The following is an 18,665-nucleotide window of genomic DNA, read 5'->3' as shown; positions in this document are numbered from 1 at the left end:
AAGTCAGATACAAAGATTTTTTCAATTTTTTAAAATATTTATTTATTTATTTGGTTGCGCTGGGTCTTAGTTGTGGCTCACCAGCTCCTTAGTTGCAGTACGTGGGCTCCTTATTTGTGGTATGTGAACTCTGAGTTGCAGCATGTGTGTGGGATCTAGTTCCCTGACCTGGGATCGAACCCAGGCCCCCTGCATTTGGAGCACCACCAGGAAAGTCCCTAAATATCATTGTTAATAATAATTGTTCCTTGTGAATAATTTAAGTAAATGTGAGATTTTACATCATTTTAAAATTTAGATCAAAACAATTTCCATTTACGCGCCCCCTTGTGGTAGATGATATGTGGACTACTGATGAAAGTTTTGAAACCATTGTAAATTGCTCAGCTTATGTTATGTGGAGATCTGGTATATGTTTTCCCTGGAAGTCCAGACTTAAAATGATAAATCAGTGGACTTATTGCCCAAGGGGGTTATGTCTAAAACAAAGTCTGGGGCAGTGAACACTTTAATTGTGATACCAATAGTTTATAGAAACTATTTGCCTCTTATTGCTTTTATTTGTTTAATACTCATTTAAAAATATGTTATTTGAATAGGTTAGGGAATAAAAGAAAAGTTCTTAAACATCAGTTTATAGTCTACCTGAGGAACCAAGATACTTACTGAGCAAACAATTTAGAGATCAATTTCAATCTGTTATGTAAGAGGGCCAGTCTTTCTTAAATATGGCTTTCATTCTATCAATCCTTTGCTCTCAAATTGGGACTTCTAGTAAAATAGGAACTGCCAGATTAGACTAGCACTGTTTCCTGTCACTGTCTGTTCTGAATAAAATTACCTTGAACACAGCATTTTAAAACTCTGCATTTTTTCATTTTCCAGATGAACTAATTTATGCTTTTTAACCTGTACAGCTTTCCACCTGCACCTCCACGTTCTAGCCATAAGCCACCTATTTACTTGCTGACTCAGTTGCCATCAGACCTACGCCTGTAATCCTTCTGCCTGTGTCCAGTTCTGCATACCAGCAGCCTCCTGGACAAGTCCACATAGCAGGCACCTCAGATACAACATGTCTAAAACTGCATGCATCACTTGCCCGCATTACCTACCCTTCATTCAGTGTTGCCATCTTAGTAAATGGGATCACCATCCTACTGGCTGCTCAGGCTAGAAACCTGGGAATAGTCTTTTGTCCTATGTTGTTTGTTCTATCTTTTAATTACCTCTTAAATATTGAATCCATTTCTCTCCATTCTCACTGTCAACATCATCTTGATTAGACTAGTTTAGTAGTCTCCAAACTGGTGTATGTGTAACTCCCCAATTCTCTTCTCTGTTCCATAGCTGGATGATTTTTTTTTTTAATATTTATTTATTTATTTTGGCTGCATCAGGTCTTTGTTGTGGCACACGGGATCATTGAGTTGCGGCACGCGAACTCTTAGTTGCAGCATGTGGGATCTAGTTCCCCGACCAGGGATTGAGCCTGGGCCCTCTGCATTGGGAGCGTGGAGTCTTAGCCACTGGACCACCAGGGAAATCCCCATAGCTGGATTATTTTTAAAACAGCCATTCTGATCAGGTCTTTTCCCCCCAAGTTGAACCTTTCAATTACATACTTCCATTTGCTCTTAACAGAAAGTTCACAGATCCCTAATTTTGTGTATTTATTTCTTTTGCTTCCCACCACCCAAAACAAAATCAATAAAAAGCAAACTAAAAACGCGCAAAGCCTTTCGACTAACTTATCCTTCAAGTCAGCCTATTTATGCCATTTCCTAGGGCTTTTTCCCCTGAATTTCTCTCCCTCTTGCACCATGAAACACATCTTTTTTTTTAATACACCCATTAAACTTGTAATTATTTGTTTTAAGGTAAATATCATATACTTCATCAGATGAAGAACATAATAGCAACCCTGCAGATTGCACCCACCACATGCTGTCAGTGTTCGAAGCACTTTATGTGTTTTATCCTCACAACAGCATTTTGATGTAAGTACTGTCACCCCATTTTTCAGAGGGAGAAGTTGAGGCAAGAGAGAGGTTAAGTAATTTATCCAGTATCATACAACTAGTAAGTGGCAGAATCAGAATTCAGTCCCAGGCATTGTGACTCCAGAATGTGTGCTTTTAACCTCCTTGGGCTGCCTTTAATCTCTGACTCCTGAACCGCATTAGTTTCCTGTGGCTGCTGTAACAAGGCAAAGTGAGAGATTAATTTTCTCACAGTTCTGGAGGCTAGAAGTAAAAAATCAAGGTGTCAGTGGGCCCACTCCCTCCAAAGGCTCTAGGAAAGAATTCTTTTCTTGCCCTTTACAGCTTCTAGTGCCCCAAGTGTTCCTTGGCTTGCTGGCAGCATAATTCCAATCTCTGCCAACCTCTGTCTCTTCAAGAAAGTCTAGGCCTTTTCTGTCAAGTGCCTCAAAATTCTTCCAGCCTTTTCCCATTTCCAGTTCCTAAGCCACTCCCACGTTTTTAAGTATCTGTTATAGCAGCACTTCCTTTCCCAGTATCAAAATCTGTTTTAGGGGACTTCCCTGGTGGCGCAGTGGTTAAGAATCTGCCTGCCAATGCAGGGGACACGGGTTCGAGCCTGGTCTGGGAAGATCCCATGTGCCGTGGAGCAACTAAGCCTGTGTGCCACAACTACTGAGCCTGCAGTCTAGAGCCCACAAGCCACAACTACTGAGCCTGCGTGCCACAACTACTGAAGGCCGCATGCCACAACTACTGAGCCTGCGCTCTAGAGCCTGCAAGCCACAACTACTGAGCCCTCGTGCCACAGCTACAAAGCCCGCATGCCACAGCTACTGAGCCCACACTCTAGAGCCTGTGAGCCACAACTGCTGAGCCCGCGTGCCACAATTACTGAAGCCCGCATGCCACAACTACTGAGCCTGCGCTCTAGAGCGCGAGCCACAACTGCTGAGCCCGCATGCCACTACTGAGCCCGCGCTCTAGAGCCTGTGGACCACAACTGCTGAGCCCGTGTGCCACAACTACGAAGCCTGCATGCCACAACTACTGAGCCCACGTGCCACAACTACTGAAGCCCTCATGCCACAACTACTGAGCCTGCGCTCTAGAGCCCGCGAGCCACAACAACTGAAGCCCGCGCGCCTAGAGCCCATGCTCCGCAACAAAGAGAAGCCACTGCAGTGAGAAGCCCACGCACCACAATGAAGAGTAGCCCCCGCTTGCCGCAACTAGAGAAAGCCCACGCGCAGCAACAAAGACCCAATGCAGCCAAAAAAATAAGTTAAAAAATTAAATCATAAAAAAAAAAGCATGAAATCAAAATCTGTTTTAGTTTCCTAGGGCTGCCATAACAAATTGACCATAAAATGAGTTGTTTAAAGCAACAGGAATTTATTCTCTCGCGATTCTGGCGGCTAGAAGTTTGAAACCAGTGTCAGCAGGATTGTTTCTTTCTGGAGGCTCAGGGAGACTCTGTTCCATGCCTGTCTCCTAGCTTCTGGTGGTTGCTGGCCTTCCTTGGTGTCTCCTGGCTCATAGGCAAAGGCACGTGACTCGAATCTCTGCCTCCATCTTCACATCACCTTCTCCACGTGTCTCTTTGAATCCTCTCCTCCGCTTGTAAGGATAGCAGTCATTTGATTTAGGGCTCACCCTAAATCCAGAATGATTTCATCTCAAGATCCTTAGCTAATTACATCTGCAAAGACCATATTTCCAAGTAAGGTCACATTCTACAGTTTCAGGTGGACATACCTTTTTGTTAACCTACCACACTAGCGTTCCTCACTCTTATTAGTTTCTGTGGGTTTGTTTAGAAATGAAACTCAAAACGTACTGTTAGTCATTAACCTCTTACTTATCTTGGCTAAGTAAAAGCCAAACAGACTTTAAAATGTAGACATATAATCTGTAAGTTTGCTATTAATTGTATTTTTGGCCCATATTTTCATTCCATTCTGTCCTCCCCTGTGACTTCAGGGAAGCCAGGCCAGTTTGGGTGTGCAGAAGGAACGTTGTAGAGACAGAGCTTCTGTAGAAACCAAATTCTAACCCCATAAACAAAGGTACTTACAAATTGATGTATATTCATCTAGGAAAGCAGTTGTCACTTTTACAATTAGAACAGATAATCTTGGTTATATAAACTGTGTAAACGTGCCCAAGTACATCAATATTAAAACTTCTTTGAAAGCATTAGCTGTTATTGTTCACTCAGTTTTGCTACTTTATGCTTTTGATGAATTTATCCTTCTGTAGCTTCAAGAAGAAAATAAATGGTCATTGTTGAGTATTATCTTTGATGAGCAGAATGAAAAATAGAGCTATTTTTACTTTTTATTTTTTTTTAATATATATTTTTGGCTGCATCGGGTCTTAGTTGCGGCATGTGGGATCTTTCGTTGCATCTTGTGGGCTTCTCTCTAGTTGTGGCATGCTGGCTCCAGAGCGCATGGGCTCTGTAGCTGCGGCATGCGGGCTCAGTAGTTGTGGGTGTGGGCTTAGTTGCCCTGCTTCATGTGGGATCTTAGTTCCCCAACCAGGGATTGAACCCATGTCCCTTGCATTGGAAGGCGGATTCTTAACCACTGGACCACCAGGGAAGTCCCCCAATAGAGCTGTTTTTAGAGGGACATTGACAAAACTGTACATTCAGGGGAAGAATATCAGGGTAGTGACAACTGGAAAACATGCTGTATGAGGAATAAGGTATTTGAGCATGTTTGGCCTGAAAAGAAAAAAAACGGGGTAAAATTATAGATGTTGTGAAAGAGTTGATGGACTGTGTGTGGAGGAGGCGTTAGGTTTATTTCAGAGAATTCTAGCAGGCAGAATCAGGATGGATTGGAGGAAACACTAGGTGTGTGTCATCTCTTAAAAGGAAAAAACTTTCTAACAGAGCAGTTCCAATTTAGAATAGACTGCCACCATATAAAGTTGTGAATTCTCTGTTAAGATGAAAATTAAGATTAAAATTAAGTGTTCTCCGTTAAGATGGAAATTATGCAGATGCCAGCATGGGCTAAGTCAGTCAACTGATAAGGACCCTTTTAGTAGCCTGTGAGTTGCTTGGAAAATTGGACAGAATGTCCATTTAATTAAATTTGTTCCCATAGCATCTCACTTTCATGTAGAAATCGTATGCTTATAAATTGTTTTCTACCCCAAAAACGTTTTTATGTAGAATGTTTTTCTTGTTCCATTGAAATTTGTAGATATTTCTGAATCAAGAGGAAAAAAGCAAACAAGGAAAGAATTTGATATCATTAAACAGAGGGAAAATCCTTAAGATTGAAATCTTAGAAAAAAAAGAATTAGGCTGTCCTGTAACTCTTGTGCTCCGTCAAAGCTCACTATGTACTTTTTATTTATTTATTATTTATTTTTGGCGGCATTGGGTCTTTGTTGCTGCGTGGGCTTTCTCTAGTTGAGGCGAGGGTAGGCTACTCTTCGTTGCGGTGCGCGGGCTTCTCATTGCAGTGGCTTCTCTTGTTGCAGAGCTCAGGCTCTAGGCGCATGGGCTTCAGTAGTTGTGGTACGTGGGCTCAGTAGTTGTGGCTCGTGGGCTCTAGAATGAAGGCTCAGTACTTGTGGCACATGGGCTCAGCCACTCCACGGCATTTGGGATCTTCCCGAACTAGGGCTCGAACCCGTGTCCCCTGCATTGGCAGGCGGATTCTTAACCACTGTGCCACCAGGGAAGCCCCCTATTAATCTTTTTATTTAGAGGATTCTGACATCTTTAACATTTTAAATTGGAGTAGACGATTGTTCTCACTCAGTCATAAAAAGTCAGTAGAAATACCCACTGTAGAGTGAAATCTAGAGCAGCTTAAAAAAATGATTTTCAGAAATTTTTGTAAAAAGCTTCTAACAGAAATATATTAATATCATATGTCAGCAGATGCTGATTTGAAAGAGGGAAAACAGGAACCCTTTATTAATCTCTTTAAAATTTTTGATAATTTTGATATCCTTTTATTTATCCATTATTTAATATATCCCTTCTTTGTTCAGAATTATTGAATGTCTCATTCCTGGAATTCTGCTACATTTTAATTTATTTACTACCTTACTAGTAACAATAATATTTTCTATTTATTGATCGCTAATGATGTTTTCCAGGCACTATGATAGATGCCTTATTATAATACCTTTATTTACCGTAGAGTATCTTACAGTGTCCCTCAAGACAGGTACTGTTGTCCTCATTTTACCAGTGAGGTGAATAAAATGTCTCAGAGGCTCAGAGGAGTTGTGTCTTGTCCCCGTTCACATATCTCATTTAAAGCCATATCTTTCTTAAAGTGCTCTTCTTTCAGCTTTGTGAGTTTGCCTTTGAGCAGACAGGAATGTTAGACTCTTTCTTGTTAGGTACCTCACACATACTCCTGAATTCTTCTGAATGAGAGAAGAACTAAGTCACATATGTTTCTTGAAGTCTGGTCCTAGACATTAATTTGCCTTGTGTTTTTAGTTATTAGTGTTGAAGTCTCCACCTCCATTACAAGTGACTGGCATCTTTAGAGAGATTTAAGCAGGAAAAGAAGCTGCTGTGCTCTTCTTCTCTCCAGTTTGAGCTTTGATTGTCCGTTAAGAAAGAGGGATGAGGCATTGTTACTTGATTGAGATGACTCCTTCAGGGACCAGAATTTAGCAGAGCATTTACACCATTTGGATGGAAATGTTTCTAAACTATACTGTAATGTGAACCTGCTCTGTACCTGCCAAGTACTGAACATAGTTTAAATACTTCTGGTTATTCTGCTCCTCGCATCGTTACAGTGATGATCTTAAAGTTGATTGAAGTGTAACCAAGACTGTCCTCCACCAAGTACTCACACGCTCTGAATTTTAAGGTCATGTTTCTGCATGTCATGTTTTTAGATATCTTTCTTTGCTGCTATACTAATTCCTCTCTTCCCACTACTACAAGCAAATTATTTTATCCTAAGCTGCTATGGGCTAGGAAATCAAAATAATTAGAGGTTCAAATAAAATGAGTACCTTGAGTTTGAATGAGACTTGATAGGATCCCTTATGAGCAAATATACTGAGCTTTAGTGCACAATCTTTGTGTGTTTTAACTTCCACTGGATAGATAAAATTGTCAGGTAAGTGCCATTTTGTCTAACATCAAAGTGTTTTTGTGCTTTTTTTAAACAGAGAAGAAGACACGGAAAATGAAAATGAAAAGAAAATTTGGTACTACAGCACAAAGGTCCAGCTTGCAGAATTAATTGACTGTCTAGACAAAGATTACTGGGAAGCAGAACTCTGCAAAATCCTAGAAGAAATGCGTGAAGAAATCCACCGGCACATGGACATAACTGAAGACCTGACCAATAAGGCTCGGGGCAGTAATAAATCCTTTCTGGCGGCAGCTAATGGTGAGAGGGAAATTTTCTTATTTTACTTTTTGTTACATTTCCTGGTATGAAATCACTACAAAATATGAAAATATATTAAAATTTTCAAGTATGATTATTTTAATTCTCTATATTTCATTTTCTCAAGAGGAACTTGTTCATCCTAACATAAATTGGGGATCCTGTGCATTTTAGTGTTTTGTACCTTGCCTTGCTCATTACTAATGTTCCCCAAATTATATTTGTTTCTTTCTTTAATTCAAGAATTTTATTAATAAACCTTTTAGGGAGTCCTATTTTTAATTATGAGAAATGGTATTCCTTTAAAATTTACTCTTTGCTTTCTTTTTTTCTAATAAACTTTTAATTTTAGAATAATTTTAGAGTTACAGAAAAGTTGCTAAGATAACACAGAGGGTTTCACGTACGCTGCAGCATGCTTCCCCTATTGTAACACCTTTTTTTTTTTTTTTCGCGGTACGCGGGCCTCTCACTGCTGTGGCCTCTCCCGCTGCGGAGCATAGGCTCCGGACGCGCAGGCTCAGCGGCCATGGCTCACGGGCCCAGCCGCTCCGCGGCATGTGAGATCTTCCCAGACCAGGGCACGAACCCGTGTCCCCTGCATCGGCAGGCGGACTCTCAACCAATGCACCACCAGGGAAGCCCGTGGGGGCCACTGTTCATCACGGTGCGTGGGCCTCTCACTATCGCGGCCTCTCTTGTTCCGGAGCACAGGCTCCAGACGCGCAGGCTCAGTAGTTGTGGCTCACGGGCCTAGTTGCTCCGCGGCATGTGGGATCCTCCCAGACCAGGGCTCGAACCTGTGTCCCCTGCATTAGCAGGCAGATTCTCAACCACTACGCCACCAGGGAAGCCCCAGATCATGACTTCTAAATCTCATTCTCCTGGGGTTCCCTGGTGGCACAGTGGTTGGGAGTCTGCCAGCCGATGCAGGGGACGTGGGTTCGTGCCCCGGCCCGGGAAGATCCCACGTGCTGTGGAGCAGCTGGGCCCGTGAGCCATGGCCGCTGACCCTGTGCGTCCGGAGCCTATGCTCTGCAGCGGGAGAAGCCACAGCAGTGAGAGGCCCGTGTACCGCAAAAAAATAAAAAATAAAATAAAATCTCATTCTCCAATTAAAAAAAGAATCAAGACTCCTTGAGAATTCTAGGGCTGGGGCAAAGAAAATACAAGGTGAGTCTGGAACATCTTGCAGTGCTGGAAAGTGAGGAAGCACAGAAGGAAGGAAGGTGGGAAGGAAGTGTGTTTAAAGGTTACAGGACTCATGTGTTTAAAGGATACAGGACTTACCTGGAAAAGCTCCCAATGGCCAAAAGCTGGACCGATTTGAGCAACAAAGTAAAAATGATAGTATTGGATCATAACCCAAAGAACATTATTAATATACAGGAGTCTATGCTGATATAACTTGTGGTCTGCACCCATGCCGTAGTATCACTCCACCCTAGTTGAAAGAAAATTAGAGCCATTAGGGATTTAGTGACTTCCAGAAGGTTATGGGACTTCAGAGAGAAATGTTTCCAAATGGGCCTCTGTTTTCTCATTTTACAGTGGAGACCCGAAGATTTAGTAGCCTACCCCCAGGCTCACGTAGTTAATTCAGGTCAGATCTGTGCTAGGTCCTGGGTCTCTAGGTTTTTGTTACTGTACCACACTGCCCAGACTGTGGGTCTGTGTCAGCTTAACAGATTTTCTCCTATGGCAGAGGATATCACAGTAATCTATATCAATCTCAATTTTAAAAGATAGACTAATTTTTCTTTCTTTTTTTAAAAAGAAATTAGAGCCTATATTATCATGTATTTTCTAGAAGTGAAGATAACCAAATCGATTTGAGTTCTCTAAACATCAAAATGTTACTGGTAATCTTGATCCTTATTTCATCGTTCTTAATGCTTTTAGCAAATTTATCTTTAATAACTTGTATTGAAACTCTTAAGTGGCATTTGTAGTACTTTTATACTTGGTATATATGGAAACATAATTTTATTTGTTTTATTATAGAAGAAATTTTGGAATCTATAAGAGCCAAAAAAGGAGACATTGATATTGTTAAAAGTCCAGAAGAAATAGAAAAGGAGAAGAATGAGACTGAGAATAATAACTCCAAAGATGCTGAGAAAAGCAGAGAGGAGTTTGAAGACCAGAGTCTTGAAAAAGACAGTGATGACAAAACACCAGATGATCCTGAGCAAGGAAAATCTGAGGGTAAAAACATTATTTGGTTAAAAAGAAATATTTCATCAGTGTTACTTACGAAAACTCCAGTTTTACTTGCAAAATGAAAATGAGTCTTTTTTATTGCAAACAACTATTTAATTTTACATTTCTGAAGAGATTAGGATACCCTTCCTCCATATATAACATGTACAGTCATTGTAATGAGTTTTATATATTGGTGGATTTACTATAATGTTATACCCATATCTCTATTTATACTTCTTAATAAGGTGCCATTTCCCTATAAGATTTTTTGGTGAAAATCACTGTTTTTATACCAGAATATACACTTTTGTATGTGATATAATACGTTCCTTTTTATGTTAACTACTTAAACATTCTTAATATATCAAATATTCTTAAATACCCTTTGGATTACCTGCTGCAAAATTATCCCAGAATCTAATTGCTTCAAAATGGCCATCGAATAGAAGCCAGGTTTTTTGGTGATCATTCATTTTTAGTAGTTGACTGAATGTGGCCATTTGTCCTAAAGCAATTTTAAAGGATATCTTTAAAGTTTTGTTGTGCATTTTACTGTAGAGCCAACAGAAGTTGGGGATAAAGGTAACTCTGTGTCAGCAAATCTTGGCGACAACACAACAAATGCTTCTTCAGAAGAGACTAGTCCCTCTGAAGGGAGGAGTCCCGTGGGGTGTCTCTCAGAAACCCATGATAGCAGCAACATGGCAGAGAAGAAGGTGGCATCTGAGCTCCCCCAGGATGTGCCAGGTACAGAGGGCAGTGTATCAATGCCTCTGTAATGGGGGGGAAATCCTTCCCTTTAGTAGTAAAAGCTGAATGTCACCTAAAACTTTAAAGTATGTGTTCATTCATGCTGCTTGCTTACATAAGTGCCATCCCTGATTGCTAAGTTGTCACCTAACATTTGGAGTTTGACAGATGTTCTTGCATTTAGTGCTTGAAACTCATCATAATCTTCATGCTTTTTAAAGTTCATTTAGCTGTTTTTGTCTAATAGACTTATTTTTATATTTTATCACCAGACCATAGTGGCAGATATTTTGGTTTTAAGTACTCACATACTAATGGCTCAGTGTTGAATGATTTGACCATTCCAATTCTGTATGTACTAACAGATTAATTTTATGTTTGCATGTGGTCATGTAAGTTTTTTTTTTTAACAACATCTCAAACCATAATGTTACAATTGAAAACCATTGTCACAATATATTTTGACATGAAAATGTAAATTAACCAGTAATAAATTTTAAGCTTTTTAAAATTAAATTCAAAATAAGTTATATCACACCAAGAATGTTATTATGCCTTTCCTTTTGCCTTTTTTAAAAATGAAAAAAAATTTTTTTATTATAGGAGCTGTGTGTATATTTTTGAAAAACAAATCAGAAAATTTAGATGAGCAAAACAAGAAAAAAAATACTGGTAATCCTATCAAAAGTCAATAATTATAGTTAATACTGTATTGGAAATCCTTAAAGAGTTTTTCTGTGTATTATAAGAATGTCATGTAATTCTTTCCTTTTTTTTTCCCGCCTCTCTTTATTTTAGCCATTCTGGTAGGAATGTAAGGATATCTTATTGTGATTTGAACTTGTAGTTCCCTGGTGACTAAGGATGTTGAGCACCTTTCGTGTGTGTGTGTGTGTGTGTGCGTGCGTGCGCCTATATGTGTGTGTGTGTGTGTGTGTGTGTGTGTGTATATTAGACATTTGGATAACTTCTTTTGAGAATTGCCTGTCAGTTCTTTTGTTCATTTTCTATCAAGTGGTCTCATTTTTGTGTGTGTGGATGTTTCATTGGCTGGGCTAAGTCCAGTCCCTCTACTCCATCCTGACTGGAAGCAAAAGTTTCTCCATTGATATTTTAAAAAATGTTAACCCAATCTCATCATATTCCTGGAATAAATACAACTTGGTTGTGATATGTTCTTGCTCTTATGTATTGTTGCATTTCATTTTTTAATATTTTGTTTAGGATTTTTGCGTCAACTTTCATGAATGATATTGACTTGCAATTTTCTTTCTGTGATAATGTCTATGTCAGGATTTGATGCCTAGATTATGCTGGCCTCATAAAATGAGTTGGTACAAGTTCCCACTTTTCCTTTTGTCTGCAAGAGTTTCTGTGGGTTGGTGTTATTTATTCCTTAAATGTTTGCTAAAGTCTTCTGGTCCTGGAGTTTTCATTGTGGCAAAGTTATTAATTGTAGATTTCATTTCTTTGGTAGATAGTAGCTATTCATATTTTCTGTTGTTTTCTTGTGTCAGTTTTAGTAAATTTTATTTTTCTAGGAATCTACCATTTCATTTAAATTTAAGATTTTATTGACATAATAACATCCTATTTTTTAAATGTCTATAGCATCTGTAGTGATCTCTTTTTTCAGTCGAGAAATTGGTTATCTGTTTTCTCTTAATCATTTCATAAGACTATTAACAATTTTTATGAGTCTTTAAAAAAATAACTTTGGGCTTTGTTTATCCTCTTTATATTTTTTCTAGGTTTTTATCTTATTTTTATTTCATTCCTTTTATATTTTTTCATTTTTGTGAATTTTTCTTCCCTGTCTTTTTTTTTTCAAAACCACTCTATTGAGGTATAATTAATATACAAAAAGCTGTACATATTTAATATGTACAACTTGATGAGTTTGGAGATAAATATATACCTGTGAAACCATCACCACAATCTATGACATAAACATATCCATCACCTCCAGAAGTTTCCCATACCCTCTTTTTTTTTTTTTTTTGGTTGTGGACCATTTTTAAAGTCTTTATTGAATTTGTCACAGTATTGCTTCTGTTTTATGTTTTGGTTTTTTGGCCGTGAGGCATGTGGGATCTTAGCTCCCTGCCCAGGGATTGAACCTTCCTCCCCTGCACTGGAAGGCAAAGTCCTAACCACTGGACCACCAGAGAAGTCCCTCGCATACACTTTTTTTTTTAAACATCTTTATTGGAGTATAATTGCTTTACAATGGTGTGCTAGTTTCTGCTTTATAACAACGTGAATCAGTTATACATATACATATATCTCATACCCTCTTTATTATTTTTTTCTTCTAGCTTCTTAAGATGGATGCTTTGATTATTTTTATTTTTTCTATGTCTGTTGTCAAGGCTATAAATTTCCCTCTATGTACTGCTGTAGCTGCATCTCACAAACTTTAATATGTTATTTTGTCTTTATCATTCAGTTTAAAATACTTTCTAAATTCTATTATGATGTGGTTTTTTTTTAACCCATTGCTTGTTTAGAAATATATTGTTTAATACTCAAACATTTAGAGATTTTCTTTTTTTAAATTAATTTTTGGCTGCTTTGGATCTTCATTGCTGTGCACAGGCTTTCTCTAGTTGTGGTGAGTGGGGGCTACTCTTCCTTGCAGCCAGTGGCTTCTCTTGTTGTGGAGCACAGGCTCTAGGCACGTGGGCCTCAGTAGTTGTGGCATGCTGCTCAGTAGTTGTGACTCTCAGGCTGTAGAGCTCAGGCTCAGTAGTTGTGGCACATGGGCTTAGTTGCTCTGCAGTGTGTGGGATCTTCCCGGACTAGGGCTCGAACCCATGTCCTGTGCATTGGCAGGCGGATTCTTAACCACTGCGCCACCAGGGAAGTCCTAGAGATTTCTAGTTATCTTTTTTATTGATTTCTAGTTTAACACACTGTAGTCAGAGAACATTCTGTACGTGATTTATGTCCTTTAAGATTTGTTGAGGCTTGTTTTGTGGTCCAGCATTTGGTTAATGTTGATGAACTGTCTCATATACACTTGAAGAGGATGTCTATTTTTAGTTTTGGGGTGCAGTACAGAACAACTAGGTCAGGGTTTTAATTGTGTTGTTGAAATCTATATGTTTGCTATTTTTTTTCCCCTCTATGGAAGATAATTTTTTTTTAACATCTTTATTGGAGTATAATTGCTTTATAATGGTGTGTTAGTTTCTACTTTATAACATATGCAAGATACTTTTAAGTTATTTCTATTTACTGTGGGGTTGCCTTTTTATCTTTTAAATATTTTTAGTTTTTGCATTATATATTTTGAGCCTGTGTTAGTAGGTGCACATAATTTTTATATTGTTGAATTAACTATATCTTTGTGAAATGTCCTTTATCTTTAATAATACTACTAAACTACAGAAGCTTTCTTTTGATTAGCGTTTGTATTTTATATCTTTTCTGGAATGGAAAGATACTTAAAAATAACCCGAGAATTTAAAATCTCTTTCAAAATACATCTACTTTAGAATTTCCTTAGAAATATATACACACATATGTATACATATATATGGATATGCATATTTATTTATTTCAAGCTGTATTTTGTCAAGTCCTGTCAGAGAGCACTATCATTTTCTTATGATAGACGACATTATGCAAAAGAAAAATTATAAGTCTGTGGTCTAAAAATCTAAAGGAGTGAGAACATAAGAAAAATGGGCAGATTTCATGATTTCAAATTGGGTATGATTCAGAAAGATTTTATGTGGCTGAGATTGAAGTTTAAACTGAAAAGTTGGGCCATATTTTGGGAAATGTTTGTAGACATCACTTAAAAAAGTTAATCTCTGGGGCTTCCCTGGTGGCGCAGTGGTTGAGCGTCCACCTGCCAATGCAGGGGACGCGGGTTCATGCCCCGGTGCAGTAGGATCCCACATGCCGCGGAGCGGCTGGGCCCGTGGGCCATGGCCGCTGGACCTGCGCGTCCGGAGCCTGTGCTCCGCAACGGGAGAGGCCACGGCAGTGGGAGCCCCGCGTATCGGAAAAAAAAAAAAAAAAAAAAAAGTTAATTTCTGAATATCTGTTCCTGAGATTTTCCACCGCTGCATCTGTATTCCAGACGTTTCACTTCAGTTCATGAAAATGGTTATGTTGCCAAAAACGACCCCTTATAGCAAGTGTACTGTTTATTATTCAGTATAACTTCTTTGTAGTTAACAAATAGCTCAATTTCAGAATTACACTTTCGTTCTGGATTTTAGATTAGAAACTTTTGTACCAGATTGCCAGTTTTTCAGTATATAAGGAGAGACAGGGGCATGTGTCTTTCTAGCATCTTAACCTCAAATGTACTATGAGAATTTGTATTCAAACATATAATGAAGACAGCATTTGTTTTATTAAAGTTATGCCTCTAGATTTAATGACTGGGACTAAGAAAATAGCAGCAGTAGATAAAACTGGCTTTATTTCCATAACTATTTATAATTGCTTTGAAAGTGTTTCCATGGACATATTGAAAGTCTAACATCTGTAAAGTTGAACTATAAGAACATATTAATTTAACCTTTTTCTTAACTTTTTGGGATAACGACATCTTAAAAGATAGTACTTTGCTTTAGGTTTGGATTTTATTGTAAAGAAATTAAGTGGAGGTTAAGAGGCTGCTGATACTGGATGCTGAACTGATGTGCTTCCCGTTTACTTTTACCTCATTGAGTTGATTGATAATGGCTTTTAGAGGTTCTGCAGCTAAATATTACTCTTTTGTTTCTTATTCTTTTTTTTTTTTTTGCGGTATGAGGGCCTCTCACCGCTGGGGCCCCTCCCGTCGCGGAGCACAGGCTCCAGATGCGCAGGCCCAGCAGCCACGGCCCATGGGCCCAGCCGCTCCGTGGCACGTGGGATCCTCCTGGACCGGGGCACGAACCCACGTCCCCTGCACCGGCAGGCGGACTCCCAACCATTGCGCCACCAGGGAAGCCCTTCTTATTCTTTTAAATGTGTTTGGTTTTAGCTTCTAGTGTAGAATATTTGAACTGTGAGGACTATTGGTAGGTGATATCTTCTTTGTGATGTTTTAAAGCAAATGCTTGAGATTTCTTTAATTCTAATGAAGTAAGGATGTAAAGAGTTCTAGAGCAATTCCTCTCAACTGAAATGGACGAAAACTTAAGGCAAATTAACTTGGGACAAGTCAACAAAAAAGCTATGTATTATGAGTTATGATAGTCCTCAGCTTGTTAGCACCTTGAAAGTTTAAATGGACAGATTCTGAATTCAGTTTGCTTTCAGTGGGGTAATGGTTTTTTTTAAGATCAAAATACCTTGGGATGGGATTGATTGCCTATTCTTTTATGAAGTACCATCATCTTCCTAATAGCAGAGAGCACTTTCTATGAAGTATTTTAAGATACGATTAGGTGGAATCTCTTTAAGTCCTATCCCAGAGTTATTGTCTTGGTTAAAACCATACTTGGGGTGTATTGTATGCTGAAATAGTTTTTTGTGGGGTAGTGTAGAACCCAATCACTTTTTATTATACTTCTGTGAGAAAATGCACTCTGAATTCTGAGCTCATAAATGAGGGGATGTCTATATACTGTTTCATTATTCGAGAAGATGATTTTTAGACAATTATAAATTAAGAATACAGCACATTTCAAAACTAGATCTACAGATGTGAAAGGAATGATTAGTGAGGAATTTGATGCTATTCATGTGAGACTTCTCTTCCAAATATATGCATTTTCCAACATGAGTTAGTTGATTATATTACTGGTTTGCAGCTGTCAGATTTTAAGTTTGCCATTTCTGTCTTTCATGTAGAATTTTCTTATTATGAACATGCACGAAAGTTAAGAGAATAGTATAGTGACCCCTCCCCCATATTTTAACACTTAGATTAGAAAATCATCAATATTTTGTCATACTAGTTTTACTCATGCTTTTTTTTTTTAACTGCTTTTTTGAGTGCGGAGGACTCAAATTTTTAAAAATCACCCCCCTTTGACCCCATGTGTACACTATTAGATAAATCATAATCCTCAGTTAATTGCACTCATCATTGGTCATTACATATTCCCCCTTAATTTATTCATTCACGTTTGAAATGATCTTTATTAATGAAATAAACACCTAGGAACCTATCACCCAAAACAGAAGTCTAAGTCCTGCTTTGAAACTCACCTGTATCGAGCCATCTCCCTGTTCTCATCGCCTGCATCCTTCTACCCTACCTGAAGTGATTGTCACCCTGAATCCTGTGTTCACTAATATTTTCTTTCCTTTTTATAACAGAAATCCAGTAGAATTAAGACTATTGATACTAGAGGTCAAAGTGATGTATAGCCCACATAACTGTTGCTTCATTGAGTTGATCTACATGGTTTGCTAAAAACTATGTATTTCTGTTTCTTTATTTTATTTTATTTTATTTTTGCGGTATGCGGGCCTCTCACTGCTGTGGCCTCTCCTGTTGCGGAGCAACAGGCTCCGACGCGCAGGCTCAGTGGCCATGGCCCACGGGCCCAGCTGCTCCGCGGCATGTGGGATCTTTCCAGACCAGGGCACGAACCCATGTCCCTTGCATCGGCAGGCGGACTCTCAACCACTGCGCCACCAGGAAAGCCCTCAGTTGTTTTAAACTGTGTAGCAAGTGTGTTGTGTTAAGTATGTCTTATTAAGTGTATGTGTTAAGTATAACTTCGGGGAACTTAATCTTTTCGCTTTATATTACTAATATAATGTTTTATGTTGCTGGAGTTCTTTCACATTAACTGTATTAACAATACTCCTCTGTGTAACTATACCACAGTTTATCCCCTTTCCTGATGATGTGAATTTGGGTTGTTTCCTTACTGCAGTATTCTAAAGCAAATCCCAGACCTCATGTTATATCAGTCCTACATACATTTCTAAAGAATATGGACATTTTCTTGTATAATTACAGTGCCATTATCATTTTAATAAAATTGACAGCAATTCCTTACTGTCATCTACTATCCAGTCAATTTAAATTTCCTCACTTAAAAAAATTTTTTTAAACATTGGCTGTGTTTTAAATAACTCCAAATAAGATCCCCGCGTGACATGACATTTGGTTTTATATCTACTGAGTCTCTTAATCTAGAGCATTCTCCCCTTCCCTGACTTTTTAAAGAATCTTAGTATATCCTACTATGGAATATCCCACATCCAGGATTTTCTTTCCTTCTTAGTGTTTAATTTGTTCTAAAGGCTCGATTAAATTCATTTTCAACGACTTTTGGCAAGAATACTTCATAAGCTGTGTTCTGGGTATTTCACATCATATTGCATCAAAAGGCTCATTGTGATGTCTGTATGTTTTACCTTTACAAATTCTAAGATTGATCAGTGAGTTCAAAATCAGCTGTCTATTTGGAAGTTATAGTATATGATTTCTAATTCTATAATTTTTTTCAGTATTTTTTTAACTGGAATTCTTCTGTAAAGAATTTTCCCTCATTAACTAAGTCTATTTGAATACCTTGAAATATAATTAGAGTAGAAATAAATGCTTAATTATTTCTCTTAAAATCTGATTTTCAGAGTCAGGAGTTGGTGTCTAGTTACCTTCAGTGGTGATTTTTGAGTTATGAACTTTGGGGAGAGGGGCATGATTTTCTCATTTTAAGTATCTGTTTGAACTCATGGGTCTTTATGTATGCAGTTTGTTTCAGTCAGTTGTAGTTATCATTAATTTGGTTATATTGATTTTCAGGAGGCCCTTTATGTTGGATTTTGAGTCCTTTTTGCTGTGTATGACCCCAGTAGTCTCTTTTGCTTTTTTGCTTTTTGGCAGAATAAGATGTATGTGGCTTATCTTATACATTTCTTACCCCAGACCTGGAATCAGTAATTCCTGCAAGAAGCCCTGGTTCCTTTTTGTGGGAAATGATATTTAGAGACTGTCATCTGGGCCCAAGAATATTTACTGCTCTTGGACTCTCACTGCCTCTAGGCTTTTTTATTGGGTAGTGTTAGGAAATAGGTATTTTGGAAAAGAAAAAAACCAATTCATGTTGACATTTCAAATTCAGATTGAGGATTGCATACTTAGTTTCTTTTTTTACACTTGTATCTCTTTTCCTTTATACTGAATGCCTTAGTTCCTAACAACAGTAACTTAATTATATACTTGCTTTATCCTGTTATAGATGTCCATTAATAATATAGATTATTTTTATAATTATTGTTAATATCCTGATGTGCATTAATAACAGTAATAAGAAATGATTTAAATAGCATAGTAATTTCATAATACCAATATTATTGCTCACAGTAAGAGTACTGAACCGCATTTAAGATTTTTTTGCAGCTCTTTATCTTTATACCATAT

The 18,665-nt window shown here is 38.2% G+C and overlaps 1 protein-coding gene across 15 annotated transcripts in view; it reads left to right on the top strand.

Annotated features, from left to right (window-relative positions):
- BPTF (bromodomain PHD finger transcription factor) overlaps window positions 1–18,665 on the top strand; it is a 139,518-nt gene that overhangs the window by 40,152 nt on the left and 80,701 nt on the right. For 9 of the 15 annotated variants that reach the window (XM_019944390.3, XM_073797484.1, XM_073797480.1 and 6 more), the window contains exons 3-5: window positions 7,152–7,375; window positions 9,380–9,583; window positions 10,139–10,327. In XM_019944390.3, the coding sequence (XP_019799949.2) occupies window positions 7,152–7,375; window positions 9,380–9,583; window positions 10,139–10,327 (617 nt within the window). Of the gene's footprint in view, window positions 1–7,151; window positions 7,376–9,379; window positions 9,584–10,138; window positions 10,328–10,933; window positions 11,003–18,665 lie in introns of all 15 variants that reach the window. The other 6 variants (XM_073797486.1, XM_073797483.1, XM_033848354.2 and 3 more) reach the window with 3 other exon arrangements.

This window comes from Tursiops truncatus, chromosome 20 (assembly GCF_011762595.2).
Source record: "Tursiops truncatus isolate mTurTru1 chromosome 20, mTurTru1.mat.Y, whole genome shotgun sequence".
Classification (NCBI taxonomy): domain Eukaryota; kingdom Metazoa; phylum Chordata; class Mammalia; order Artiodactyla; family Delphinidae; genus Tursiops; species Tursiops truncatus.
The sequence above is the reverse complement of the archived record's forward strand: the minus strand, read 5'-3'. Positions and strand labels throughout refer to the sequence as shown.